This window comes from Lissotriton helveticus, chromosome 6 (genome assembly GCF_964261635.1).
Source record: "Lissotriton helveticus chromosome 6, aLisHel1.1, whole genome shotgun sequence".
Classification (NCBI taxonomy): domain Eukaryota; kingdom Metazoa; phylum Chordata; class Amphibia; order Caudata; family Salamandridae; genus Lissotriton; species Lissotriton helveticus.
In genome coordinates this window covers 1,174,845,579-1,174,868,159 of record NC_136067.1, presented here as the reverse complement: position 1 = coordinate 1,174,868,159, position 22,581 = coordinate 1,174,845,579, and the positions used below count along the sequence as shown (strand labels likewise).

The 22,581-nt window shown below is 45.1% G+C and overlaps 1 protein-coding gene across 20 annotated transcripts in view; it reads right to left on the bottom strand.

Annotated features, from left to right (window-relative positions):
- Positions 1-22,581, bottom strand: part of EPB41L2 (erythrocyte membrane protein band 4.1 like 2) — a 1,174,544-nt gene that overhangs the window by 869,172 nt on the left and 282,791 nt on the right. For all 20 annotated transcript variants that reach the window (XM_078648868.1, XM_078648862.1, XM_078648871.1 and 17 more), the window contains one exon: positions 21,974-22,473. In XM_078648868.1, the coding sequence (XP_078504994.1) occupies positions 21,974-22,462 (489 nt within the window). In that variant the 5' untranslated portion in view covers positions 22,463-22,473. The remainder of the gene's footprint in view (positions 1-21,973; positions 22,474-22,581) is intronic.

Below are 22,581 nucleotides of genomic sequence, written 5' to 3'. Positions count from 1 at the left end.
TGGACATGTTTTGCGTGAGATAAATCTGAAATGAGCATAATTAAAACCCTTTTACACCTTCCTCATTAAACTTTATTTATTTTATTTTGGGAGGTTGTAACATGCTAAAAACCCTTTTAGGGTGGACTCACAGCGCTTTTAGGTATGGGAACATAAAACTGCTGAGCTGAATTACATGACATTGCTAAAGCTAGTAAAGAACAACCAGCAGACTGCCAGAAGAAAGGGGAAGTGCTTGGAAGTAGCCACCTGTTGAATATGTCCCCCACCAAGATGGCCAAACCTTGAAAGAGCAAGAGTCAAAATTGCCTGGATAAAGAGGCACCCCGTCTTAAACATCTCACAGTGCAGGACAATTGATTAATCTGGAACGGCAATCGCTGGAAGGGTACGATTATCCAAATGCTAGGAAAAGAGGTGATTCTTTATGGATTTTAAGGTAATTATTTTTCAATCACACTGAGGAAGCACAGAAATCCACAAGAAGGTGCCTTTCATTTGGAGAGACTAAACAACACATCCTCTGTATCGGATTGGTCGGTTCTACAAAAAAAAGTTTGGCAGACCTCGTAGTATTGGAAGGTAAAGAGAGATACACAGTTTTGCAAGGCAGTTCTGCAAACAGTCATGAAACACACTGTGTATGTGGCACAGTATTTTCAAGATAACGTTTCTTTTTCCTTGTAGCTTTTATAGACATATCACTTCTGCTGCAATGCGGCTTTCCCATTCCAGTGCACCTGGTAGGTAAGCTGTATAGTTTTGAACTCTCGAGTTTTTAAGAGATGTGCTGGATAGACAAGTATAGATGCTGCTGCCATAATTCAGGCGCAAAATAATCAGGATTAGAGCAATTTTCTGAGAGCCATGGAATAGTGGTAGTGGCCTTCTCAACAAAAATAAATGGTGGAATTCTGTTTTGAAGAATGCATTTATGTGGGTAGTAAAAGAGATTATATCGAAATTATGTGCCTTTAATGATGGATTGGTGGAGGTACCCAGTACCTCTGGCCAAGGTAGGCTGAAAGCGACAGGGCCCTAAAGTGTGGTTTCAGGTTTTGTTTTCTGCCATTTAGGCTGAGCAAATTATTCTGCATGCATCAATGAATCCGAGAAAGGCAGTGAGATCCGTTGAGAGGTTGCCAGAATCAGCTTGGGTCATGACATTGTTTAATTAGCGTCAGTGGCAAGGTTCAGCCTTGAAATATACGATTTCCCATATCCAGAAGAGTAAGGAGCGTACACTAACTTGGTAAATATGGTTTTGCAGAAAGGAAGGGAACCAAGAGAATGAAAAACCAGTGGTGACAACTCAAGGAGTTAGCCTTTCAATGAGCACTTGGGAGTCAATCGTTTCAAAGAAGGTCGATAGATCTAGTAGCATTATTACACAATTGGTACAGTTTATGAAACTTGAGAAGCTCCCCTACGATGTACACATATCATTGAGTGGTCTCTGTAGCCAAACAGGGCCATAAACCTGAATGAAAGTAATTTAAAAGGCCAAATGATGGTAGATTAGGTTTCATTTTCCTTTTTTGCTTCATTTTTATTTTTCAATCATTGTTCAGGACCTATCCCATCTGTAATCAGCAATTCAGGGCTTTCATTGCCCGAGAAATAATGTATAGCTTGGCATGGTGGGTTTCTTTTGTTTGTTAATAAAAATCAATTAAATAGAATTAAATGATGTGTGACAAGAACCTTTGTGACAAAAGAAAGGTCTGAGCTGGGTATGTGATTTAATAGACCGTCCAAGTGAGCAGTGTACTTCTTTATGATGGGTGGGACTATTCTGTGTTTGGACGATGACTCAATTAGATAGGGAGGTACTGATTAGGCGCATGATGATCAGCAAGAGTGCTGGGAGGTTGAGAGAAGGGTATTTCTTGTATCCTAAGTGTATCTTTGAACATGGCATGACCCTCCTTGTAATTCTTGACACACAAGTTTCCTGAATAATACAAAGAAATCCCCTCAAAACACCAGCTAAGTCTCTCCTTTCAATGAAGAGACCCATCAAATTCTGTGAAAAACACTTCAAACTCCAACTACTCGTTCTAGTAGGAATAATAGTCTTCTGGTGGGCTGGTAGGAAGAGTCAGAGTGGAAAGCAGGGATGCCGTAAATCATGGGTTTGGCATCTCCCGAGGTAAAACGTAGACAAGGAAGAATGCTAGGTCATGAAGACTAAATAAGTGCCAATGGAGTACTCATGTTTAGTATTCCAAAACCGATCACCTGGTTGCAGTGAATTCTTAAGGAGTGGAGTCAAAACGAAATTGGCCGCCATCAGAAACACTTCATCAAGGGACCAGTCAAGATGGCACAGGCATTAACTGCCTTTACACTGCATATGGTGCTTACCAAATAATCTCATGAATAGAACAAGGCACTTTTCATGTTGTTCAACTGTCCAGATATGTCTCGACACCGAATGGAACTCCCATAATTTGTCTTGCACAGGTTTCTTTACAATCTGACTTGGTAATGAGTGGCTACACACCAGGGACACGTGATTCAAATCCTGCTTAGTCTAAGGGTTTTACACTCCGAGATAGTCTGGTGAAACTTTTGTGGGTGGTGATCCTAACCCTCCAAGCCTCTGGAAGCAAAGAGTGTGGCAAGAACAACATACTATTTATGCCCTTTACTTGGTATGGTGCTTGGGCTAATGATACTTCCTGTGCTACATCTAGCAGCTTGAGAAAAGGTGCTGAGTGAAGGAGCAGTTCATCAGTCCAATCTTTTCCAAGATGTTTAATTTTTTGGGTCAATTCTCTACTGCTTGGATGATTGGAAGTAAAGTGCATGCCTGGGTGGCAGAGAATAAAGAATGTAAAGAATGACCATTCGGGGCAGACACATACATGGTACGCATGCCTCAGAGCAGCACACAACTAGCATCAGATCTAATGTGTTTCTGAACATCATATCGAGGACACCTAGTTCCTCAAATTTGAGGACTTGTTCAGTGAGGAAACAAAGATGTACTACATACTCTCAACATTTGTGGGTAATTCACAGGCTTACATCATGAGTTCCTGGTAGGAGATCTTGGCTAGGTAAAGGCACCTTTATACACTGACTTTCGTAATCTCTGAAGTGGTGAAGTAGGGCAAAGATAAGGCTGAGAGATTAACTAAGGACTGTGCGAGACTTTATGCTACATGAGAATCTCTGCGGTTAGATAATATCCAACAAGAAGTGCATTAGAGAAGGTAAGTAACTTGTTCTTCTGATAAATACTTCTAACTGCAGATCCTCTCCTTTGTAATAGGTACCATGCTATATGCTTTATAAGGAAGCAAATTTGAGGAGAGGACTTAGATCACAAAGCCCAGCAGAGCCAACCAGGTGAAATGACCCTCCCTGCAGTCCTGAGGGTCGAGACAGCAAAGCTTGGTAAGACAGATGGATGCCCATGTGGCATCCTGGCAAATGGCCACCACCTGAACACCTCTCACTAACACAGTAGTGTTGGCCTTGGTTCTGGTGGAACTAGCCCACAGACCATCAGGAGGCTCTTTTTTTACCAGAGCGTAGTACATTTTTATACAAAGGACAATCTGGCTGGACAAAATGTATTTCTGAACCACCTTTCACTCCTTAGCAGCAGCGAATCCAACAAAAAGCTTGTCATCCATAGGGTACTTCTTAGTCATCTCAATGTAAAAAGAAAGGGTCTTCTTTGGCTCCAACTGATGAAGCCTCTCCTCCTCCTCCTCAGAGAGATTTGGCGGGGATTAAAAAGTAGAAAGCACAATGTACTGCCACACATGGAAGGGACGATATTTCTTCTAATAGGAAAGATGCCTGAGCCATATGCACATATTTGCCAGGTCGAAAAAATTATACATGGTGGCTGTACTGAAAGTCTTCAACTCACTGACATGACGAACAGAAGCATTCTCAATAATAATAACCGTCTTGATGGTCAGCAACCTCAGTGTACAGCTGTACATAGGATCAAAAGGTGTGCACACCAAAAACATGAGCACCACGGTCCCACTGTGGTCTGATGAAGGGTGCAAAAGGAAACCTATTTGTATGCTTTTTCATAAGCAGCATCAAAAGCAGTTATTCAAATAATGACTGTTGATCAGGCAACATTAGAAAAGCCAGTAACAGTGTCTTGCTGGACCAGTAGAAAAACAAACGTCAGAACATCACATAGCTTCATTTGTAGGGGGATCCGCTTGATGGTCCTCACACCCCACTGACCAGAAAAAACAAGCACGGCAAACTGGTGTTGTGTCACCAGGATCATGTCCTCCGCTTCGGCTAGCAAATCAAACCCCCTCAGTTGGTTCATATAAAAATCCATGCATGCAAGTACTAGTTGTAGACATTTGTATACAGAACCCTGCCCTGTTGCTAAAACAGGAGGTCCACCCAAAGAAGTAGATAGAACATGGGACAAACACTTCTCCTGGCGAAATCTAGGGCTATTAGGGTAATCTAAGTCTTGTCCTTCCTGTTCTTCTTCAGAGCTCTGGGGAGATGTGGCACTAGTGGAAAGGTATACAAGAGACCTCAGCCCTACTGTAGGCGGAATGCATCTCCCAGGGAGTCGAGAGACAAACACCAGTGTGCAAAAGTTGCAACTTGGTGGTGGTAAACAATTTACCCAAGGCAGGCCCCACTGGGGAAAAGCTGCCTTGAACCACCCTCTGGGAGTAGATGCTATTTGTGGTCTGCCAGATGGCATCGGCTGAGTGTGTCCATCCTGGCATTCAGCAAGTCTGCCAAAAGATTGCCCATCACAGAAACTCCTTAGATGTTAAGCCACCACCAATCTTAGCACTTCCTTGAACAATGTCCATGACTCCACAACACCCTGCTGGTAGTTGTGTTGCCTGTCAGGACCTGAACCAGCTTTCCCCACAAGAAAAGCCTTCAGAGTCAACTGAATAGCTCACAGTTCCAAAAGACTGAGATAGTGCCTCTGCTTCACCAGAAACCAAAGGCCTCCGATTTGAACTTCTCCAGGTGACCGCCCCCCTAGAGAAGGTGCACCTATCACTGCTGGGAGCTCTGGGTGGGGTAGGGAGAAAGGTCTGCCACATCAGCTTGGCCTCTATCAGCCACCACTGAAGGTACCACGCTGCACCATCAGAGAGGCAACGCCACTGCTACAGAGTCCGGGCAAGGGAAAAAGACTGGTAGCTCAATCTAGGTCAGTTCTGCGGACAACCCTATCCTGATTGAGCTGGAAAAAAGGCTCTTCAAATGAGGGTTTGCTACTCACTTATTCGCCTTAGCGTGGTGATGTCTATAGGCAAAGCAATTTTGCAGGGAGCAATTGCAAAGGACAGGGATGGAAGAGCTCCAATGGGGGACCCATGAGTCTATTGAGTACCATGTAAAGTTTCCACAGAGGGGCAGGTGGACCTCTTGGAGGATACACTCTTTTAAGTTCTTCCATAAAAGCTTCAATGACTGGAATCCTGAATATCGAAAAACACTATTTTACTAGGATGCAGCAAAAGCTGCAAGATATAACTCTATGGAAGTAAAATCTAACTCGGATTTCTGTAGGTCGATCAATTAAATATTTTGAACCAAGGGTTTAAGGGGGTCCAGGCTCTTAGATGGACAATACTGGAGAAACCTTTTCCAATTTGCTGCATAGTGTGTCTACGAGATTCTTTCAGGATATCCATACATGTTTGTGTAAGACTGAAATAACCTAAGACCTCAGGTGCCATATTGCTTACTTGAGATGTCTGGCCTCTGGATGCCAGATTATGCATTGTTCCCGAGTGAGAAAGTCTGACGTGTTAGTGAGCCTATTCTGCAAGATAACAGACATCTCAAGTAGGGATGAGTACCAGGGCTGTCTGGACTATATATGGGGCTACAATGGTCAGAGATTTCTTCCGTAGCGTCTTCACAACATATGGAAAGAGTGGGAGAGAAGGAAAGCATAGACACATATCCCTGAAAAGTCCATCCATAGGGCATGGATCATGGAGTGTGGGAACCTTGAGACAAAGCTTTGGCATTTTGTGCATTTGTGAGTGATAAATAGATTGAACTACAGAAAGCCATACCTCTGAAACTAAGGGAGTAGGGCTTGTGAGTGAAGATACCAGTTGTGGACTAGTTGACGCATCCTACTGAGCAGGTCTGAAAGATCGCTGTTCACCCCTTGGACATACTCTGCTAGCACATATTTGTGATGGTGAATCGCCCAATGGCAAAACTTCCACCAGTGCTGACTGCTGTGGCAGGTGAGTGGACCCTGTTTTTGCAGATAATACATGGTGGTCATGATGTCAGTTTTCATCAATACCATTTTGCCCTGAATGTTTGTCAATAATGCTTTGAGTGTTAGTTGGATATCAAGAAGCTCGAGGTAGCGGATGTGAAACCACAGTTGCAGGGTTGATCAGACAACCTAAACTGTTATGGTACAGAGATGCATCCCCCGCCAAAAGAGATAGGCATCCGCTATGAAAGTCATTGAGAGATGGGGCCTGCAAAGGCCAGCCCTGCAGCAGGTTGATTAAGTTCCATTACTGCAGGGTGCAATGGGTACTGCCACTCATTAACACTTGATATTGTAGATGAAACTCAGCCTGTAACCATAGGGTCGAGAGACACTAATGCAGTGGACCCATGTGTAATATGGCATGGGGAACTATGGGTATGCAAGAAGTCATGATTCCTAGGAGACGCATGACTTATGTCTGAAGATGACGATCTGGTTGAAAAAGAGTCAGTAGCTGCTGGAAAACTAGAATTCACTGAGGATTGGGGTGGGCCTTGCAGGTGATGATGTTTAGAATTGACCCCAGGCAAGGCTAGATTTGCAGAGGTTTAAGGTAGGACCTGGTGGTGTTTACTGTGAATCCCAATTTGTGAAGGAGGGATATGGCTGCTTGGGTGTGTGCTAAGCATTGCTCATTGCTGTTTGCCCACGCTCTTGATCAGTCAATCATCTAAGTAGGTGGAAGGCATGTGCGCCTCCACTCCTGAGGTGGACGACTATCACTGCTAAATATTTTGTGATCCCTCTTGGAGCTTAAAGGCAGTATCTTAAACTGGTAGTGTTGTGCACTTATCACAAAGCAAAGGTAGCACAGATAAGCTACATGAAAATATGTGTCCTTCAGATCAAGAGCGGTAATGAAGTCACCTTGATGGAGCAGCAGCTTAAATTCCTGGAGAAATGTTCTGACATAATGCATGTGTTGATGGGTCTGGGATAGAGGACTGGTCTTAAAGAGCCATCCAAATCGAGAAACCTAAAGTACAGAGTATACACCCTCTTGCTTGTACTTGTTCTTGTTCTTGGAGAAGGTGATGGTGTTGTGCACGGGGTGGTATGTTTTGTGAGGTTGAGTAAAGCTCTAAGCAATAGATGAGCTGTGTTACATTTAGAACCCTGTGTTATTCCGTAATGTTTTCCCAATAAGGAATAAAGCCCTGCAGTCCATCCCCAATAGGTGTGGCTTGATCGGGGGCGGGGAGAACAGGGAGGATGTGTGGTAAGTCTGGGTTTTGTAGCAGAGGCTCCTTTATTGGAGTGCCTCTGCCTTTGCTGGAATTACCGCAATCTGAACCACTTGAGTCCTCCCTGCCTGCATGTTGCTGGAAGAATTGCTGCTGGGGCTGGGATGATATTGGGTTTTACTGGAAAGACTTTTGCTGTACTCTCGTAATGTTGCCTTTAAAAGAAGCCCCTGGAAGATGGGGGTCTGTCAAGTTTCCAGGCTCTTAGCTATTTCTGTGATGTACATTTTTTATTTTTACATTTAGACAACTTGCGGACCAAAACAGTGCACTCCACCTAAAGGTAGGCTGACCAGGTGTTGCTCTACCTCTGGCTTGAAACCGGAGATAAGGAGGCAGGAGTGTTTACGCAGAATAACTGAGGTGTTAACCACTCTGGCTGCATTATCTGCAGTATCAAATGCATGCCTTCTGAAACAATTTCTTCACCCCCTTCAGGAAAAGCTTCCATCTCCTCCTATTATGTCCTATCACTTGTAGAGAGGAAGCCCAAAGAGTTGGTGATCCACCAGTGGTTGGAAGCTCCCACTTCAGTTCTCTTCTCAGAAGCGTCTATTCTTTTACTTTCCTTTACTGGTGGAGAAGCATCCCCTGTGACTTGTGCAGAGGCCCTATTACAAGTATTGTGAACTACTAGGCAGTCTGTAAAGACATGACCTCGGAGGCAGAAGGGGTCTGAGGGAGAAGGCTTGTACTTTCTTCCTTGGGGGCAACTAGCCAAGTCCTGATATTTCTTTAAGCACTGGGACGAAATGCATAGGCTGCTCCTATCTGAATACAGTTTTAAGAAGGAAGTTCTCTTCTTCTGGACCGATCTGCATATCTTCCTTATGGTACAGTGCAGGCCTCTGAACAGCCCCATTGTAGATGGCTATTTAGAGTATAGGTCTGCGTTTTTTGGATGGATCAACATCGTAATCCTACCAAGTATTATCTGTTGGGTGAGAATAGAAGGGTGCCTTGTATTCATCGGGGCGCTATAGAGGCATGTGTATCGGAACAAGACTGTTGACAGCCCGGTGGGGAATAAGAGGAGGGTAATGTGGGAGTCACCTCCCATGGAGGTGGTGGCGAAGCGGGCGCATGACGAGAAGGACTGGTGGCAGCATTCTTAAAGTTCCTGGGTTGTGGTAGAGTGCCTGATTAAAGCCCACCATGGGGTCTTTCTAAAAAATGACCTTCCCCTTCCAGGGGAGGAGTGCTGAGTCAATAAGGTACTAAGAAGAGATCTTCCCTATGTGTGGATGGATGTGGATGCGGTGCTGCCTCGCATCAATTTTCTTCTTCAGTTTCTCAAGGATCAGCTGTTGGGGGCCCTCCGAACAAAAATTAGAGTGTGATTTCGAACCCAACATTTTTTGCCATTCTTTGGATCCAATGTCTTGCCTTAGAGCCAGCCAGAGCCTGAAGGCTATGGAGGCCCCAGAGGAAGCAACGTCTTATCAGATGGGTAGAATGCCTGCCCCCAGGAGGGGCTGTGCTCTGACTTGGTGTCTGCTTGTTCGATCATATCAAGGTTGAACCAAGGGTGTGGAATTTAATAAAATGTCTACTTGTCCATGGGACAGGATGCTTCATAAAAATATACTTGCCCGGTGAAAAATAGCCACTTGTCCATTTGGCGCCATGTAGTTCGGCGATAAATTATGGCAGCAATTCCGGTATGTACGAGCTCTGATAATAGCCTCTCTGATTATGCCAAGGCTCATACTACAGTAGGGTTTGAACATTAGCAATTCCATTATTTTGCCACCTTTCTACAAATATACATAACTGGAGCTGGAGGTAGCAGTACGCAACTTGCAAGTTTTAGGGATTTCAACCAGCTGTTCTCTTATCTTTTCCCATACTGAGAAAGGTTGGCAATGAGTTATAGCAAACAGGGTTAACTCGCTGGGAAAAAGCTGCAAGTACATGAGCGCCATTCGGGCTTGCCTGAAATTCAGGTCTTTCAAAAGAGGCGAAAGAAATTTCCCCCTGGGCTGGCTAAACTATTTACATAAAAATACAAACTGTAGAGTATCCTGTGGAGACCTACAGTCGAAGCCACAGGGCAATCTCTGATTTTAGTGAATATAACCGGAGGGGATAGCCATGAGGTGATAAAACTGGTTGAACCTAAATCAGGCCACGAGAAACCTATCTTTAGCATTGGTGAGCATAAAAAGGTAATTCTCCATACCCTGCACAGATTTCAGCAAAATGTGCCCTTTCACTGCAGGTTTCAAGAGCTCAAAATTTTTGCGGTGAGCAGAGGCATGCTTAAAGAACCAATCCTTTACTATAATGTCCTCCTGAGAACTCAAGGCGAAGTGCTTGAGAAAGATGTCTGCCCTGCCTGGCCTGGTGAGGGACTTATTTACGTACGAGATCCAGGGAATTTGGAGCGTGTGATCTACTGACAAACAATCTGACATAATCAGGAGGTTTAGCTCAGCACCCTCCCTGGACTACATCTTTATCCAGCACAACAGAGGCTTTACAGCCACCAAGTCAACAATAACATTTAATCCAAGTTCTTCATGTACAGAGAACGAGGGGGTGCTTTTGGGGCCTTCATAATTAGTCTCAAAAACGTGTTTTGAGCGAGCTGTAACTTATGCACAGATGTCTACCCCCAAACTTTACTACCATATAAAACTTTAGAGATACATTTAGACCGGTAAAGCTTTAAAAGCACGCTTGACGACCACTATCTCAATCTCTGAGCATAGCTGGTGATGGCCCTATTGATTTATTCATGTCGCCAAGCTTACCCTATGGATTTATTCATGTCGCCAAGCTTACCCTCTACCAGGGGTTTCCATTTCAGTTTAGCATCAAACAAGATTCCCAAATATGAGAAAGCCAGGACTTCTGCTAGGATGTGGCACCTCCCATAAAATGTGTTGGACCTAGTCGACCGAGGGCCAACTTCCAAAACGTAAGATTTTGTTAAGTTGACAATCAGGTCCAATCTGTCCATAAAAGAGACAAACCCATCAATTAAAACCTTCAGCCCCATAGCTGTGTGCGCCATTAGCACAGCGTTGTCTGCATACAATAAAACTGATAATACTTCTGGGCCGGTAATGTAGATAATAAACAGAAAGGGGTCAAGTATGCACCCTTGACAAATACCCCTTTTACATTTAAACTGTTTGTGAGGCCCGTCCCCTAGGAATATCTGGCCTCTGCCATGGTGCGAGCATGGGGATTCTCAATAAAGTTACAATATCTGGGTCAACGCCTAAGGTAATAAGTAAGCCTCACAGTTTCTTTCGGTTCACTCGATCAAAGGCGACATAAGGTCCATGAAAGCTTAAAACAGGGCACCAGATTGGGCTACCGTATATTTATTAATTATTAAATAGAGGTAAAGGCATTGCTAGGTAGTTGATTTACCCGGGCAGAAACTGAACTGCACCTCTGATATTATCTGGTTTATGTCGGCCAATGATGATAGTCTAACCAATAATACTGTAGTGTAGTTCCTATTATCCCAATAGGCTCTGCGCATTGGAATAATATCTTCAATAGTATAGACGTAGGACTGTGGTTAACTAGGTCTTCTACTGACGATATTAGACTTAAAGTTATGTGTGCCAGCTAGCTCAGAGTTCACTAGAAACTTTCTCGAATAGGCAAGGAGGAGTTTAACCTCCCTGGATAGACAAGAAGGGATTTAGTTTCTGACAACCATAGAACATGACAACTTTGCTCTCCCCTAATCAAGAGTATATCTCTAGAGTCGTGTGAAAACAAAAGACAACTATTTTACTCAGTCAGTACGTGCATTCTTAGTTTCACCAGTTTGTAGAGAAATAAGAGATGGGCGTGTTTCAATAAAAAGATGTTATTTATTGATCAGTCTCTTTTCTCATACAAGAGAAATGAATCGCTATTATTGCAATACTTATAGTTAAGTAAAGTGTATACAGTAAAACAGAATTATAAAATAATACTGTAAAAGCATTTATATGGTTTCTTAGCCATATGATACTTAAAATGGATAAAAGATATACATACATATATACATTGACTAATCGTACTCAACTGGTGCTTCTAACTACGCCTTCCCCCGGTGTACCTGACCTAAGCCTAATACTTGGGAGGGAGTAAGTAAGTAGCAGTTTAAGTTAAGTTTGTTTTGCCAAGAATCTGACTCAAGAATTCTCTGTAAGGGGTTAGTCAGTTCAGTACCTGGGATTTAGAAGGCTGGAGGGTTGGTATCTCTGTCTCAGGACTCGATATCCCAGTTACCCGCGAGGGCGGCTGGAAACGCCGGAGGCTGGATTTCTCGGCAGGAGAAAAGGCAGCGTCTCTCTCAGCGCGTCAAAAGGGAGGGGCAGCGTCCGTGGGCTTTTCTGCATCAGCTGGGCTCTCCGGCAAGTAGCGCTGCTCCAAGCTCGTCACCACCTTGTCTTAGCTTAGGGCAGCGTCGGTATATTTATACCTGAAAGGTGCCGTGTTTGACGTAAGGATGGACATAAGACGTCCGCAAGAATGTCATAAGGACTGGTCGTTCTTACATTCTTTGCAGGAGTTCTCGACCGAAATCAAAACAATAGCTGCGGGAGATTTCCCAGGTCTGTTGGAGGTTTGATTTGTTTTGAGAACTCGGTGTGCTTTCTAGGGGGCTGAAGGGATAGTGCTTGCTTAATGTGACAGCATGCGCTATGACCTAATCTGAAGACGGGTTTCTGTGCCGGTGTATGGACATTAGTAAATTAATAACCGGACAAGGGTCAGAAATAGGAGTATCAATATAGGTACCTAGATAAACACACTACAATACTCTGCCAAGGACCTCGACAACTGCATCGATAAAAGAAATAGGGCAGTAACACTGTGGGTTGTCCTTTTCACCCTTCTTAAAAACTGGTATTATGGAGGTAGTTGACCAGGATGGCAGAATCCTCTCCCTTTCTGCTGCCTTTAACACCATTGTTAAAACTGGGCCCCAAACCTCTAGATTATCCCGAAAAAAGGTCCAGGGGGATCACATCGGACCCTGGTGCCTTTTTCCATGACAATCATTGGATGCCCAGACAAACTTCCTCCAAAGAGAAGGTAACTTTGGGGTTACCCGTTGCCAATTCTGTCTCAATAGATGTCCCTTCATTCTGCTCCCATTATACACGCCCTTAAAGTGTTCAACCTCTGTTGAGGAGTGATGTGATGGTATAACGCTGGCCTTATGGGCTCCGAAAAGCAAGGCCTGTTTGTGACTTGGCAGAAAAGCGCACTATCCCTCAACTCACTACCTTAATGAGCTTGTCCCATGCCTCCTTCTGTAGCAATTGCCTCTGTTTTTTTAGAGCCCCTTTATAATCAGAACGACAATTTTCCACCCGCTCTCTATCTCGAGGAGACTGCTTCAAGGCTTTCTTCAGGTGGCGGCGGGCCCGTGAGCACTCACCGTCAAACAAATTAGGGACTTCGGATCAGGATCCGACCATGGGAAAAGTTAACTGGTCAGAAACATTCTGAGCGATTAAAACAAGAGAGCCTAAAATCTAATTCGCCCAGCACTAGGAGTCAAAGCAGGTGATTATCTCCTTCTGACAAGCTGAAAAAGTGAGCATTTAAAAGCATTGGAGTCTACCTGTGACCACCTAAATCATGTCAATTGGGGAAAATGATTCTAGGGGGTTGCAAGAGCGCCCGTTATGCACCCCATCCCCTCAAGTAACAAAGACAAATTGTTATGGCCACTATAGGGCTGTGGGTGATGTTAAAAGTCGCAGAAGACCATTCCAGGTAAGTTAAGACAAAAATGTAAATAATCGTAACTCTAACCCTCACTTTGTATGTGGGGGGATTTGATGATGAGCCAGGTTAGTCATCTTGTCTATGGTTAAAATCAGATTATGAGTATGTAAAAGACTATTTAGTTCCACACCCTGGTGATTGTGTTCCATATGGATGCCCTCCATAATCATGCAGGCCGGTTTACTAGGGGCAAGATTTAAAGAATTTAAACCCAAATGACAAATAAAATCCCCAGCCAAGATAACCTTTTCTTGAACAACGCCTCTCCCCCACACCGCCCCCCCCCCCCGATAGTAATTCAATGGCACCACTTAAGGCTAAGAAGTTTGAGGTCCCTCATAACCCCCTTTTTGATGTGTAAAAGTTAATCAAAACCAGGGGAAATATCTTCAGATGAGCAATTTAAGACCCTGAGACACAAGTGAATCCCACTTCAAAATCCTTAATGGAGCCAAAAAGCTGAAGGGAAACAAAAATAATTTGACCCCACCCCCCGGGCCACGAGCCCACAACAGGTCAAAAAAAGGTTTTATAGACGTCCAGGAAAAAATATTGTTTATTTCCCACAACTCCTGTAGGCAGAGGATATTAAAAGTCTTGATAAACATGATCCAGCTCTTGTCTATGAATTTTGCAGACAAACCTGCAACATTCCAAGAGGCAAGTCTAGATCCTTTCCAATACCATGTGCCAGGCCTCAATAAAAAGTTAAGGGTCCAACTAGAGGAGCTTGATTTAGGTTGATGCACAGATTTTGAGGGGGACAAACCTGCACGTTCTACCAAACCCTCTGAGGGTGGCCCTGACTGAGGGGGGATTGTAGTATTGTGTTCAGGAATTCAGTCCAAATCATTAAGATCCACAAGGGGTGCAAAACTATTAGGGTGTGCCAACTGCACGACTGGAGCATTACCAAAACCCCCAAAATCTGGAGGCTCTTAGTCTATAAAAAAAAGCCCAGCGGTATTGTTTTGATACCAGTATCAAGTGAGTATGTCTGCGAGGCCCCCCTCAAGGATTTTACGAACAATTACCGGGTATCTGACATTAACAATCACAAAGTCTCCCTCAAAAGATTTCTGTGAGGGCCATATTCAAGAAACCCTTCGGGCCATCAGTATGTTCTTATGATCTGCGATGTTAAACCTGGTGTGTTTGCCGAGCCAATGAGATACCTCATTAATCAATTGGCCTGTGGATTACTGATTATAGGGGGGTTGCCCGGGAACCCCAGTCAGAACCACAGTGTAAGGGCAACAGGCCAGGGGGAGATTAATTACAGGGAAAAGGGAACAATTTTTGGTAATACAAGAGGAAGGGCCCACTGCAGCAAGAGTGGGTGCGGAGGGGGCACTGACTACCAGGGGCAGGTTCGTTGTTAAAATGAAGGGTGTCATGGAGCTGGGAGTGGACTAACTGGCTCATTTGGTCAAGAGAAGTAATTTTACAAGTATGGGGCTGTCTGCATCTAAGACTGCCCTTGTCTCTCACTGGAGGGCATGGTTGTCCCTCAGTCTAAAAAATGAATTAGAGAATGGCTACCTTTCTGGAGAAATCTGTCCGAGATCCAAAGAGGGGGACAGACCGCTCCTGATGCTAATGTCCCAAACTGGAGGTAGTGGGTCCCTTATCCAAGATTCTGGACATGGCTGAGAATGCTAAGGCATTGGGCGCTGCCCAGCAGGCTATACGTTTCCTTGGAAACGCCAACTGTGTGATTCCCATCGAGGCGCAAATCTTATCCAGACATTCTAGCCGCTCTTCCAGAAGGATACTATTTACTACAAATTAATACATCAACAGTTAAATCAGGTGGAAGAGTAGCAGCAGTAAACAGGAAACAACGTAGGTTTTCTCGTCTTAGATCATTTGACATCGAGGGGGCTGATAGCCTCTTGATCAAACTCGACAACATCTCCTGGTACATGTGATCTGGTGCGGCACTTTCCGCGACTTTGTGGAATTTATTTCTCCGATAGTCATCGACCATGCAAAAATGTTGCTAAAAGGCGACTTCAACTCACAATATACCCCTTAAGTCCCCACCTAGCCCCCTTGGACATTACCATCGGGACCCAAAGAATCACTTAGAGCCATGCAGGCCCTAGGTACCGCAGAGTTAGAATATATCATTCTCCACAGGACGTTTACGAAGGGAACCACAGAAAAGTACTGGCAGGCATTTGAACGGTCGTAGGGTTCTGGAAGAAGCTCCCCTTGGCCCCCATTGGACGGGTAGCTCTGGCTAAAATGATCATTGCTCCCCTGCTCTTAAACCACTTTGCAAACCTCCCAATCATTCCACCTCGCCCCTTCTTAGACACCCTCCTCACCTCACTTGTTTGGGGAACGGGCCGACAGAGTAGCCCTGTCCAAGTTCTATATCCCGACTAACCAAGGAGGGCTAGGAGCACCGGTCTGGCATACTTCCTGGTAGCGCAACTCCAGTGGCTCTCACACTGGACGGCGGTGCGTCATCTGGGAGCGACTACTTCCGATACAGAGCAAGTCACCATACCAACAATCCGACGTCTATTGTAGCTGGGCACAAAACCCCAACGTACACACCCACTACAAGTAACAGTGTCTCGAGCCTGTATGCTGCGCATACACCGCATGTCCAGAGGGAGACCGCCATATTCATTTTACTCCCACTGGTGGGGTTCCCACGTCGAGCAAGGTCACTACACGGCGCACACACTACAGCACTGGACGGACAGCTTACTAACGGAATGGGAGTCCCTATTTGAGGAAGGCCAAATGCATCCATATGAACAACTAGTAGAAGAATACAACCTCCCTCCCGAACAATTCCTGCTACACCGACGTCTCCTGGCAAATAGCCGCCCATTCTGGGACCCGTTTGCAGGAGAGCCACCGACACATCCAGTCATACACACCATGCTACACATGGGGACGGGCAGACATCTTGTCACTTGGCTGTATAAAGCTACCCGAGAGTTGATACTTAAGCCATTGACCTCTCTAAGGCAAACATGGGAAGACAACCTTAATAGACCACTCCATGACAAAGAGTGGGCGCAGGCTCTTGAATACCCAAAAAGGGTCTCCAGAAACGCACGCTTCAAAAATATACAATTTAATATCCTGCACCGAGCATACCTAACACCCCAGCACCTGCAACGATACTACCCAGACACACAGTTCACATGACACACTGCAACAATACTGGCAATACGTTCATGATACCCTTGGAGCAACTGTCAATATTCCAGGGGTAGATACATGGGAAGCGAGTGCGCTAGGGGGTTTTCATAGACGAGAAATAGACAAAGTGCATCTGCGCTTTGGGTCCCTTCTATTATTTTTCACAATCCGAGCCATAGCCAGGCACAGGAGGACCCCTGGGAGGACCCCCGGTGGAAACTTGGGTGGGAGCCATTAAAAAATGGTGCGCTGCAGAAGAACACGTACTCCGGGAAGAGGAGAACACACAAGCACCCCATATCCATGGAATGGGGGCAAATCCTATTCCAAGTTAACCAGCACGCCACAAGAGTAGAACCCTCAGAGGCCCCCCAAACCCAACTAACATCCGCCGCGCTAGACACGCCAGCCAGCAGTTGTATCACGTTAGAGAGCCCACCTGCAGGGGACCCCTGCTCACAGCCCGCACCACAGAGCACAGCTTAAGAATCCACGAGAGAAATTAGCTGAGACCCGTTCCCCCGCACCAGAAATCGCCAGCCGCCAAAGTAACAACGCACACCGACACAGAGGACCAACTGATCCCCTTCCCGTCTGCGCACATCCCCCCCTCCCTATGTTTTCTCCCCACTGATTCCAAATCTGCATCCCAGTTCAGTACCCAAGGGTTTTTAGTTCCAGATACAAACCGGTTAACTAGCTAACTCCAGAGAGGGACTGAGATCGTTACCCACCAGGGCCGGACTGGCCATAGCGGGCACCGGGCAATCCCCTGGTGTGCCGCATGGGTGGGGGCCGGTTTTGGGCCCCTGGGGGCCGTTTTTGATACATGGCCGTTTTTGCAGCGAGCACTTTGCCAGGGCCGGTTGTGGTTCCCAGGCCGGCCCTGTTACCCACTCACTAGAGCAGTAAGCTCCAAGCACTCACGAGAACCAAGGGTGGACGTAGTCCCGTCACTCCGACCTTGCCAAACAACCATATACCAGAACGCATAAGTTTCGCACTGATAAATACCACCTATGTAAAATGATGGGATTATACTGATATAGTGAGACAGCTATGAGAGAACGCATTTATGTATGTATAGCTGAATGTTTACAATAACCTTGCTAACTTCTGAATGTAGTGATACCAAAGGGGATGATGGACGGAGCGCTTAAGCAAATCAAACACTCACCCCCCAGTCAACTGATCTGGGTTTAATCCATCATCAACATTCTTTAGCTCACTCCACCACCCCAGTTCAGACATGGCCAAGTGCAAATCAGTCTGACCCTGTGCCTCATGGGAACAGTCCAGCCCTAACTGCCAAGCCATGTCTTCCCTGGACCGGAAACAAGCATCCTTTGTTTCCAGTCCAGGGAGGACCTGGCTTGCAGTTCGGGCTGGACTGTTCCCATTTAGGGCCAGATCTCTGTACTGGGGTGAATGTATGACATTGTTCTGCATTCTGTCCATCAAATGTTGTTTTTGCATTTGACACCCCGATGGGGACAGGTATGCTCAGACGTGAGTCCCGTGCTCTCCATGCCACTGGAACTAAGCTATCCTGGCTGATGAGGGCTGAAAGCCCAAAACCGGTCCTAGGATGCTTGTTTCCAGTCCAGGGAGGACCTGGCTTGGCAGTTCGGGCTGGACTGTACCCATGGAGCACAGGATCAAGACTGATTTGCATATGGCTGGGTTCAAACTGGAATGGCGAGCAAAAAAAACGATGGATTTTGGCCCAGATCTCTGTACTGGGGGGAATGTATGACATTGTTCTGCATTCTGTCCATCAACTGTCGTTGATGGACCAGTACCAGTACTATGATCCACAAAATAACCCTTACTAAACTTTCTTTAGACTGGACTCTAGACGCCTGCTGTTTTTTTTAATCCCCAAGGTGCCCCAAAGGGGCAGAAAGTACGCTGAATATTTCCAATATGGCCTCTTTGAATGCCTCCTTCAGCTGCAGGATCAGTAATGAACTCTGGAATTCGGGATGCATCAGGACCAGCTGGGGAATCACCTCAGTGACTTGTGACGTCAGCAGAGTGCAACTTACATCTTAACACCCTTTTCTTGCAGTTGGAGTGATGGGATGGGATCAAATCCTACTGCACTTTTTATGCATGCATTTGAACTTGGACTTGGACTTACTGGTAGACTTCGAGCTGGATGTGTAATGGTCAAGGGAAAGGCCCCGTAACCGGAACAGGGTCTGGGCCATTGACTTGTAGCAGTAGTAGGATCTAGATGAAGGCTGCAACTACTTCTTGTGCTCTGCAGAAGCATACAGCTTTGCTTCCCGGTGTTTAATCGCCTACGGGTACATCAGGCGTACTTATCACACAATCTAATAGTCTTGTCCCAAAACCAGGCACCAAAGGCACAGTACGACTGGGAACTGCTTTCTTAAGTCATGACAGCTTGAATCCTGTCACTTTTGAGAGTGGGGCGAGGGAGGCAGGGACACATCAATCCTTAGTTCACTGTGAAAAGTTCTGAAGTAATTTGAATACCAGACAATTATTATTATTATTTAAATTTATAAGGCGTGCAGCAACCCTGAAGGGTTTCCCGGCGCCGGCAGACGGAGTGAGCAGAAAAAGAGAAGGTGAATTACTGATTGAACAACCAGGTCTTCACTTGCATATGAAAACTGGTAAGGACAGTTTCCTCCCATATAGAAATCAGCAGAGAGTTCCACAGGGATGGGCCCGAAAAGGAGAAAGACCTACCGCCCATCCTAGTCAGTCTAATTCTAGGGATAGCAAAATTAGACTGTCCAGGAGAGCGCAAATGGCAAGACGGAGTGTACAACTGGACTAACGATTGTAAATATTGCGGGCTGTTCCGGATTTCATTTTAAACATGAAGCTCAAAGCCTTAAATTTGATATGATTCTCCACTTTCAGCCAGTGTAGTGTGAGAAGAGAGTCAGTGGCAGACACCATTCTGGGAACCTGACACAACAGCCTTGCAGCTGCATTTTGCACCTATTGCAGACTACATATAGTTTTGTTAAACTATATGTAGTCTGCACCTAAGTATAGGACGTTACCATAGTGAAGCCTAGACGTAATCAGGGCTTGAACCACAGTACGCTGAACAGAGAGGGGTAACATCCACAGAAGTTTTTTCAACCATCACAGAATGGTAAAGCAAGTTGCAGCCACATTAGTGATTTGTTGCTTCATTGACAGTGGTCGTCAATAATGATACCCAGGTTGCGAACTTGACATACTGGCTTAGGTGGCAAGCCCATTTCAGTGGGCCAATGTTTCGGTCCCCAGAAATCTTGTTCTTTTCCTAGAATCATGACCTCCTTTTTTTCTATATTTAGTCTGAGCACGTTATTCTGCATCCAAGATACAATTTTGCTCAGACCCACCTGGAGAGCAGATGAATCTGATCCCCTAGATGAAGTGAGGGAAAAGATTATCTACGTGTCATCCGCGTAGGAAAAGAGGGACTACCCAAACTCATCTGCAATATATGCCAACGGGCGCACATGGATATTAAACAACAAAGGACTCAGCACAGAACTCTGGGGGACTCCATAAGGAGAACGCTGGATATTAGTGTTTGCCGAGGTAGAGAAAACCTGAAAAATTCGATCAGCCAGGAACTAACAAAACCATTGTAAGGCTGAGCCTCCAAGGCCTACAGACTGCAAGGCTTTTAACTTTGATTTTTATGAGACACCATGTCGAAGGCGGCATTAAGATCAAGTAAAATGAGAGCCACCGTATCACCATGGTCCAAGTGCCGTCTCAACATTTCGGTAACCCCAAGTAACGTAGATTCAGTGGAGAAACCAGCTCTAAAACCAGACAGAGAGATTAAGGAATCCCAGAGTCTCCACCAAAGCAATGCTCCAGATCCACATCAGAACAAGCCAAAATAAACTAATGTCAGGGGTGGTTCATTTGTGGCTTTGCTCCTTCACTTACGGGGTATTTTGGAGCCAACACAGAGACACATAATGCCACCTAGTGACATGCAGGAGCACTGCTATTAAAAAATCTCCAGGTTTATTCTGGCGCCTTGAGGATATTCTAAGGTGAGGAATTTGCTGTTAGACGTATACACCAAAAGAGATTGATGTATAGTGCAGTGGCTAAATCTAGATTGTAACCCTATAATGAAAAAAGAAGGAATATTCCTCAGAATGGGGAGGTAGAAGGGATGGTGAGGAATCTGCAAATAAACAGAGTATCCATCACAAAGATTGTTACCAAAGGTACGTATTTTCAATACTTCTACCAGAAAATTCCTCACCCCTTGAGTCAATACCAAAGCAATACATCCTAGGTGGTGGGTCTTAGGAAACAAACCAGGATATTCTTCAGCTAACAAGTGTCCTCTCATTTGAATCGGATATGCAAACATTTAATCTTTAGAAAATCTGCAAAATCATGAGACAGATCTGAAACCATGGCTGGCTGCACAACAGGCGGAAACGACTTTGGCAAAGAATGAGCAGTGCACAGCGTCAAAACGAAGTTCCAAGGCATGGGAAAGGCACCAACGAGAACCGGGCCCGGATCTGACAGTACGGAGATGATTTACGATCTTGCATGCTTACTGGGGCCAGATTGGCGTACAAGAGGAGCACTGAGTGAATACTTATGGAATAAAGCCAGCCTTGTCTAAGTGAGGGCCACAATATGGCTTGGGATGGGCGCCATGGGCTGAAAATACCAGGAGCACATCTTTTCTCTCCAGCAGAGGATCCGTTATTGGTACCAGATCTGGCACCAGTGTAATACATACCTACGCCAGCTCTGAAGCCGACAGCAAAGCAGGGGTTGAAGAGCAGAACTGCCTTACGGACTATCCCCTCTAGATTTTGATCTTGAGAAACCGAGGGACCTTCTTTTCTCTGTATAGTTGGTCTCCTGAAGTACTTCTAGTTGGAGGAAGCACTCTAGGCAAATTTACCAGTCAGAGGTGAACTGGAGTAGGACTTTGAGTGGTATTTGGAGACACCCCAAGCAGATGTTATCAGGGTAAATAATTGACATCTGCTTGCCACACAATGTTTATAGCCTGAAAGCTTTGGAAGGGACTGAACCATAAATACGCCACATATACTTGTCAATTTCCACAGAAAGCAACTCTGAATCTTTACACAAATGCGAGTACAAAAATAAACTGATGTCAGTGAGCTGGGGTGGCGCCTTGTATGGCTTATATATTTGATGATGTATGTCTGCTGCTGAGCCAGATTCGGACCTATGGTGCAGGAGAGCTGCAATAGTTTCCAGATCCAGTTTGGTTCCTGGCAGGGTACAATAGTTTCCCATTCTACAGGTAAAAGTATCCATCTGAAATCCCTAAATATTTAAGGACTTGAACACACAGCAAAAAGTCCAAAGATACACACATGCAAATTGCGCCCATTATTTTGCAACCATTGTTTGATACATCAGGCCCAATATTCTGAAATTGCCAACACATTAAAATGAAGGAGTCTAAATACTTTTAAAACTATCCATCTGCACAATTTGAATTGTAGGTTTACACCACTCTGAAACATACCTGTGTACCAGAACTGCTTACTGATTTCTTCTCCTCCTCCTCATCTATTTTTACATCCTGCGATTGTTGTTCATGTGGTTTGTCAAATTTCCTGTGAGTTTCCACTTCCTCCTCTTGAGTCTTTTCTTCTGTTGTAGTCTTATCTTCCTCAACCACCTGTGTCTGATACATCTCTCCTTCATCCTTGGGTTCCTCATGACTTTGGGATCTTTGTTTTCGTAGCCATGGTGGTATGAAGCGGGAAATGCCCTTGCCATCGGGTGATGGATTTCCCCTTTTCTGGCTGCCTGGGCTCGTTGGACTTGCTGGTGATGTAGGAGGACTCGAAACCTCAGCAGACTTTGGCTCAACACTTTCACTCTCTTTCTCATTAATGGCGTCATCTATTATATGCGGAGGTTCCTTCACAGCTTGAGGCTGTTGTAGTTGCTCATCCTTCTGCTTAGGTAGGTCCTGAACCTCCGCATTCGATCCCCCTTCAGATGCCATGAATCGTTACACTACGAAAACAAAGTTGAGTGTTACTCACCTCTACAACAAATATCACATCATACCCCTTAATTGAGAAATGTGAGTTTCTTACAAAAGAATCACAAGATGACAGTATG